Source organism: Acyrthosiphon pisum, chromosome X, assembly GCF_005508785.2.
Source record: "Acyrthosiphon pisum isolate AL4f chromosome X, pea_aphid_22Mar2018_4r6ur, whole genome shotgun sequence".
NCBI lineage: Eukaryota > Metazoa > Arthropoda > Insecta > Hemiptera > Aphididae > Acyrthosiphon > Acyrthosiphon pisum.
The window spans coordinates 92,077,939-92,086,819 of NC_042493.1; the positions used below are offsets into that span (position 1 = coordinate 92,077,939).

The window sequence follows — 8,881 nt, forward strand, 5'->3', positions numbered from 1 at the left end:
CTCCAATAATCTGTTTTGCATATTTTTATCAAACAAAAGTATACTTTTACTAAAACAATTATTATAAACGTTCAAGAAACACAACTACGAAGAATAATCAATTCAGAAAAGACAATAATTATTTCCAACGTTCGCCCTTCTATACCAAATAAAGAAATACTTAACGTTCTGAAAGGCATTTATATGACTCCCTTATCCCAAATTAACTATTTAAAAGAAGGGACAGCTAATATCGAAGGATATAACATGTAATGAGCTTTAGAAGACATGTATTTAAATCATGAAGATGCGCCTAAACTTCTGGGATCACTGATAATTGATTCAAATGTATCACTGTTTAAAATATTCCTAATTGATGATTCAATAACTTGCTATACAAGTAAATACTACCAGACACTACTAGACACACATTTAATAACAGCGAAAAAAATATTTTTTTTTTTTAATGATTCAAACTGCCGTAAACCAAACCCACTATAAGAACACCCATAAAAATAAGTAACTGAAAGTACAGAGAACTTCCAACCTCCCTAAACTACTTTAAAACACCATACCGCGACAGATGAAGACGATATACAGCCTACCGAACTCTCTCCAATAGACATAACCCCATATAAAAAAAATCACGTCACGCATAACTGCAGATAAGCTAATATACAATAGACATAGATAATGCCGACAACTATACGTACCTAAATCATAACGTGGTAATAAAATAAAAACACGTCGCAAATTCGACAGTTATAAGCCGGGTGAGAACATATTTAAGCCTCAAGGCGATAATAACAACTGTGTGATAATACCCACGACATAATATTATTATGTAGATAACGCTTAAAAATGAAACAATCATATCAATATCGAACACGAAATATTACTACAAATATTAAGTTTAGCATGACAACTTGCATGACTACCAATGTCCAAATTATAAATTTGCAACCAGGTGCGTAATTCAGTGGCAGATACAAGGGATGCAGGGGCGATAGAGTGTTATAATATATAGTATTATAATATTCGGCTAAAAAATTGGTAATTTAATTTTTTTTAATTCACCCTCCTCACTAGCCACTAGGGTGACATCTCTTATCCGCTACTGGCGTCATTCAATTTTTTAAGTATTGGTGGCAAAATGTTTGCAGGCCATTTTTAAATCATTACTAGGCGTTCATATTATAAACCACAATTATAGATAGAATTAAATAAAAATAAATTTATAACTGTGCTATAATCACATACAGGCATACTTATATTTAAACGGAAAACGTCATTTTCCTATATTTCATAATTAATTTTACTTATCAAGATAAAATAAATTTCATAACAAACCATATGATTAAAAAACAAAACAATACAAATATAGTTATCAGAAAACAAGTTAAAATGTAATTATATATTTATATAAGTGGAAGTGTTCGAATCTCTTTAATATTTTTATGGAAATTATTAAGTATCAATGTTTGTGTTTTATTGTTTTGACGATGTTTAACAATTAGAACTATTTTGTTGGCCAAAACGTACAGTAAGAACAGCAGCTGCCGTTCATCTGATATATATAGCCATCATGGTATACCTACGTCTATGATAGTACTGTTATAAACCTATTTCATTTAGTAGTAGTAAATTTGTGTAATAAGCATTTCTTTTATATAGATTACACAAATATTGTAATAAGTATATATATATATATATTCATGTACCCGTGGGAACGAACACGGTCATATTATATATGGCATTCCCGTGGACAGTTTTGAGTCACCGCGCTCGGCCCAAGGAAAGTCAGTCGTTGTCTAGCAGAATATCTGTCCAAAAAATCATATTAACTCAGCTTGTTTTAAATTGTTTAAAATAAAATATATTACTTAGTCTTTTATTTTAATAAGCGTAATTACTTAATTTGTCGTGTAGATGTACACAACAGTAACTATAAATTATAAATAGATTTGGTTTTTTTTTTTTTATAAATTTAAGTTTCACTGACGTAAGCCATCTTAACTTATTGTTGTTGAATTACGTTTTTTTAGCATTTAGAAAAATATATAACAATTAGTAAATAGATTTGGTAATATACTTAGTAGGTACTAAGTACTTACAGCATATTATAGAAACCGTGGTACAAACACGGACGTTTACAAATTGCATATGATTTTGCCGTTTATTAATAGGTAGTATAAATAATTATCAAAGGTAGGTAGGTAATTTTTTGAAAAAAATGTACTTTAGTCAGTTACGTTAAATTGGTTTTACAATGGTGTTTATTTATTTATTTTTTTTTTTAGTTATCCTGTTTACAAAACTACCAGAAGGAGTGCTTTGATTTCAACATGTAGTATCTTATCTTTTAGAAAATTGAATCAAGATGATACTATAGAGAGGTCATTTTTCGATTTTCTCAATAATAATTGAATGCTACGGGAAAAAACCAGCGAAAAATTATAAAAAACCGTTAAAAATGGGATTTTACTTTCTAACGCTTTGTTTATCACGATAGAAACGAATAAAAAAAAATATATTTTAATATTGATTCAACTCACAGGCTATAGATTATAATAAATAATAACAATATAAAATATCCAGACTGACAAACTGTCTCCGCTCAGAATCGTTTTTTGTATTCAATGATATGATATCATTGAATTCAAATTTAATACAATCTATTATACAGTGACTCACTTGTAACCTACTGTACAGCAGAGTGAAATCCACTTACCAGCTTTTTTTCTTAATAATAACTAAACATTTTATTAAAATTTAAAAATGAATCTTATACCGGTTATACTACTTTTTCTTATTGTACATTAGATGTTTGTTTTAGGCAATTACACACGCTTGTCATGGGCGTTCCGGTAGGGGTGATATAAGACGGGGCAATTGCCCTCCACTGTAGGTTTTTTTTATTCTTTGTGTCAAAATATTGATATTATATTTATATTATCATAATAGTGTAATAAATACTGTATAATGTGTACGTTATAGACCTATATATGATATTGATATTATAATATATTGAAGTTAAGAGATTTCTTTAGAAAAAAAAGTCATTTATTTTTAAATTATCTTTTCCCCATCCATCTCCTCTTTAAATCAGTTTCCTAACGGTAATGGTTCCTGTAGCATACGTAAAGTTTTGAAACTTCGGCCACATTACACGAAAGTTTTAGGATGAAGCGTGGAAAATTATAACGTAGGTAAGTAAGCTTACTTCAAAAATCAATACGTTAGCCATGGACTGTATGCGATTGTGATTTGTGACAAGTACCCAAATCATAACGTGTTAGTGGGAAATATCCAATTGAGTTAATGACAAATTCTGTTGGAGCGCGTTACTAGAAATCAGAATTTCGCCTAACCTACTCTAAATTAACCATTATCAGACCTACTGGTTAGTGTTAGATGAAGGCGCGCCTGCGACTCGGCAGAATAACAAAACTGAAAACACCAAATATTAGTAGGTAGGTACCTACCAAGATAACTTATAATAAAAATTATACTGATTCAAAATACATGTATACTGTATAGTGTATAATATATTATACTGTTGTTGAGGTTTTTTTTTCATATTTTAAATGATAAAAAAAAATATTTAAGGAAGATAAATTTTCGACTAAAAGGTGAATTTGAACCCTTTTAACAAAAAAAAAAAAAAATGATAATATCATTATGTTATTATTACATATTATGTCAAAAATTGGTGAACAACACTATACCGAACATCATGTCTAGATTAAATGTTCAAAGTTACAGATCTGTAATTTTAAAACATAGACCAGTGGAAATGTAGGTAGGTACTTTTAATGTCAAATTTCCATATTTAAACGTTATTTACTAATGAAAAATTTACCAATTTTTTTTAAATATTTTTAGTTTCACCTTCAACCTAATTTTAACTATAGATATTCTCAATTTAACGACTTAATCAAAATAAAATTAACGAATATTCCCCCTTAAATAAAACAGTCGATAGTTACCTAAGTAAACCAGACGGGGCGATGCAGGGCGATAATAAATTAATAAATGTGGAACATAAACCATATTATGTCAATATTATATTATGTACTTAACGCTTTAAGGGTGATGGAGGGGCTTTTGGTGTTTCGTTAAATGATTTATAAAAACATTTAACAGAAATATAATGTATTGTCGTTATATATAAAATGGTATTTAGTAAATGACAAGGTTAATTTACTGGTTGTGTGTCTACAATGTGACTTTCATTTAATTAGAATAATATTTTTAATCCTCGTAACACCCATAAAACTCAAGTTTTTTGGTCACCCTAGATCAAAACCTCTAAATGCTACACATGTAAAAACTGTGCCTGCAACTGAAATATTTTGTTTTAAAATATAATAATTGGTGAATTCGTTATTTCGTTATCATGCATAAGCCTTGTCGCCCCTTGCTCTTGTGTCATAAAAAGACTCTTATGCACATTCCATTTAAACAGTGTTTACAGCGGTTTATTAAAATTGTAAAACATAATACATACGAGTATATACGACCATAGCGGTTGGTAGGTACGTCATCGTTCCAAAAACGACATTATTAGTTTAACAATTGTTGCTATCATTATCGTATGTTTTTATATATTTTGTATGCTAATAGTTAAAATGTATTGTACGAGTATAAGACTGGTATCAATAGCCAATAGGTATCCATGTGCGTAAGTACGGCATGGACCACATTTTTTTTATGCAGCACGATTGCGGACTATTACCCGTTCGGTATTCTAAATCCACACAACTTTCGGGCATTGATACAAAATAAGTAGGTAAACTTATATTTACCTTTTGTTCAGAAACATATTATTATACTATAATTAGCAACATATAATAATATAAAATAAATACCAAACATGTACACAATAGTAAATACATATTAGTAAAAAAAATCATTCATAATAATATAAAATATTAGATTAATTAAAATGTAATGGGTGTGATAAATTTGAGTTCAATGATATAAAATTATTAAATATGAAAAACGATTCTGAGCGGAGACAGAATGTGGTCTATATCAGCCTATATTACTAAGTATATCTTATAGCAGTGGTCGGCAACCGGCGGACCGCGAGTCTTATTAAAATACGGCCCGCTTTAAATTCTACAACAACGACATTTAATTGAATATCATATTAAAAAAAAAATTATATTGTATAAATATAATTGAACGTTTCTATCAGTCATATTTTATAATATCCGTTTAATATTGATGTTGAAGATATACCCGTTGAGCTTCAAATGGAAATAATAGATTTACAGCCACAAGATTTCTTAAAAGACTCATTCAAAGCATTGCCTTTGCTTTATTTCGCTGAACTTCCTGCATCATTTTCAAAAATTAAAAATTTAGCTGCGAAATACTTTAGTATGTTTGGATCCACTTACGTGTGTGAACAGTCCTTTTCTCATATGAAAAAAATTAAAAACTCATACCGTTCACGCTTAACTGATGATCATCTACACCATGTACTTAGAGCCAGCACAAGTAATTTCAATGTGGAAATTGAAAAAATAATAAACAATATTCAACAACAAAAATCACATTAAGCCTATTAAGCAGTTGTAATTTCCATACTTTTATATTATAATAATATTATTAAAAACTGTAATTTTTATGTTCTATTAATCTATTATTTTAAAGTTTTAAACAGTTATTTTTTTTTCTTAGTAAATAATTTGGAGTATAAAATATTAATTTTTGTCTGGCCCGCGAACTTTTTTTAATTTATGAATGTGGCCCGGTAGTCTAAAAAGGTTGCCGACCACTGTCTTATAGTATTACAGTGAATACCGCTTGATGTGATCTCATTGGTTCAGGCCATTTTGATTCTATTAACTAGTTGATTCCATAAAGGATATTTTTTTCAGTATAATATTTGGTTTGGGATTTTCATTTTTGATTCCAATAAACGGTTGATTCTATAAACCAGTGATTGTATTAAGCGGAACTCACTGTATATCTATTCTTAGTATAGGTATTTATTTTACATTATTTATAGGTACAGTAGGTTGAATTTTTATTTTTTTGCCGAAAAAATTGCATGTGAAAATGACATTCCGTGTTTAAAACATAAAATGATGGATACCTACTCAAGTTTCAAGTACCCACATATAATAATTTTATAATAACTACAAAAAATCTGAAATCGTTACTATTTGTTAAAATATCTAATTCCTTCCAAATTTGAAATTATAATGTCTATAAAAAAAACTGCGTTAATATGTTTGTTAGATATTTTTGTTACAGTTTATTACCTTTTAAAAAACTAACCAAACAGTGATGACAGACACAAAAAAAAAATATATATATGTATAAAAACACATCATTGTAAAATCAATACATTCATTGCTCCGCTCAGAATCTAAAATCTTAAAAATATATTGTGATTGTACATTTGATGTGGACATTTTAACCAAACTGTATAGTTAAACGAAAAATAATAACGGTTTTAGTTATTTCATTGTAATTTTAAAATATTCTTAGGGGACTTGAAGTTTGTACGTATTATATTATATTTTACCATTTTCATGGCATTTTCAAAATATTTAGATTAATTTTAAGCTATTGCCTATTTATACCATACAACGTCTATTGTATTTACCATAATGGATAAATAAATTACCATAATACCAATATAAATATATCATACTAAAATATACTTGGTAATAAAGGCTGACCGTATCCGTTCAGAATTGTTTTTCGTATGGAATGATTTGTCGTTGAATTCAAATTTAACACATCCATTACGGTGACCTACTCAATGACGAGGTAAACTCGACTACTATAGGCTATAGTACAGCAGAGTGGTTAACTAGTTTCCCATATTTTCAATTTAATAAAAACTTTTGGATCATACACTAACAATAATTAATGGGGTGATTTACTACTCTGCTACATCGTAAACTCACAACTATAGGTCCCATAAATTTTAGTTCAAAATAACATTTTTGTCTCTTTGAAGAAGACATTTTTCTTGTCTATTATTACACATAATATTATAATTGGGGGGGATATCAAGAAGGGGAGGGTGGCAGCCGATGTCTGTATGGCTATGTAATATGTACCTATATGTAGTATCATGTTGATATTTTTATATATAATATTATCATAATTCATAATAATATGTTCTGCTAATTGAAATTCAAAACCTAAATCACACAAATTCTACAAATTTTAATCAAATATACCTAATGGAATACATAAACAAACTCAATACCTATGTTAATTGAAAAATAATTATACATACAGGTGGCTTAGTGGTTATATTATTTAAAAAAAAAATACTCGGGAAAGCTTCTGTATTAATTTTCTTCTATTAATTTATTGAGTTTTGATTGACTAACTAATTAAATATTAATTCATATGTATACTTGTAATATTATACCATATTTATATAGTATAATATATTAATATATTTATTACTATTTACCCTTATAATTGTTTCTCAGTAAGTATGTAGTTCTGCGATACGGTCATATAAATGCAATTATTATTTTCAGGATAGTTAGATCATATTCTATGAAATAAATGATTGGTTGACTACAATTTGCAGTTATAAATTAACATTTCTAATTAATAAAGTAAAAATATTTTTTTTTTTTTAATTACATTTCTGCAGACTCTTAGCGGAATTGTTTTTTCGCGGTTGTCATTGCCTTTTGGAGCAGAAAAAATATTTTAACCTTCAACTTTATGGGTAAATTCTGTTAGAAAATTGGATCTAGTTAATTCTTAAATGAAATATAGCTCTTAACAAAATGATCGATAAAAACCTTTTAAAAAAGCGGAAAACCGCTGAAATTTTTACACATAAACTACAGCCTAAGACAAAATCAATTTTTATATTAACCGTAGATTCTTGAATTTTTCATCAAATAATTATATTAGCATGTTTTTGGAATGATATGACTTTTAAAATATTTTGGTACCTCTCAAGATATCTATAGACATTTAAAATATGTACTTGGGTACCTATTTTTGATTCCACGTGGTAACATTTTTTTTCAATGTTAAAAAGCTTGACAATTTAAGATTGTATGGACCCTCATAATTTGAGCAATTAAAAATATCAAAATAACATTGTTAATATTTTTTTTATAAGTGTTTAATGTTTAAATGTTCAAAATTACGATAATTACAAATTATTTTGTAGGTAGTTAAAAGTTAAAAGTTACAAACACCTAAAGCTTAAATATTTATACAAGGTTTCTCACTTCCTCATGAGCTGTTCTTATAGTAATAAAAAATATCGAAAATACAAATCCTTAATTTTTTACGGACATTTACAATAACATAGTCACAAAAAAAAAAAGTCATGTTTAAAAATATCAATAGAGGCACGATAGTATTATAAGTTGAACGAGTAAAGGAATATCAAATTATTTTCAGATACTATCTGTTATTTTAAAATATAATATAATATGCATACCTACATTTTAAAATATTTATGAAATACATGATTTATGAAATGCGAATTAAACAGCCCTCCACCCCAGGAAAAAGTCGTATCTACACCATTGGACATTATTATGTTTAAAATTTGACAAAATCGGATTTTTTAAAAGAAAAAACAAGCTTTTTTTCCTTACGATTTTGTTGTACCCGATTAAAAAATGATTAATCGTAAGCTCGTGAACTTTTTTCCATTACTGTAGATTGTGATTTTTTTTATACACAATGCAATTTTCTTTGCTATGTATATTGTATAGCGTAAGTATGTGAGCCTAAGCTTACACCGTAAGTTCCACTATCTATTTGTCGGTATTAACTTATAACTTATGAGTTTATTGCAATAACAATAATAATATTATAACAACAATCTTATAACAAGTATGTGTACGCGATGTTTTTGGTAAAGATTAGTTAAAAATATAACGCG

The 8,881-nt window shown here is 27.9% G+C and overlaps 1 protein-coding gene across 1 annotated transcript; it reads left to right on the plus strand.

Moving 5' to 3' along the window:
• Positions 1–267: 267 nt before the first annotated feature.
• On the plus strand, positions 268–5,549 carry LOC103308376 (general transcription factor II-I repeat domain-containing protein 2B-like). The gene is made up of 2 exons (XM_008181634.1): positions 268–379; positions 5,221–5,549. Exons 1-2 carry the CDS (start codon positions 268–270, stop codon positions 5,547–5,549), a joined length of 441 nt encoding a protein of 146 aa, XP_008179856.1.
• Positions 5,550–8,881: the final 3,332 nt, after the last annotated feature.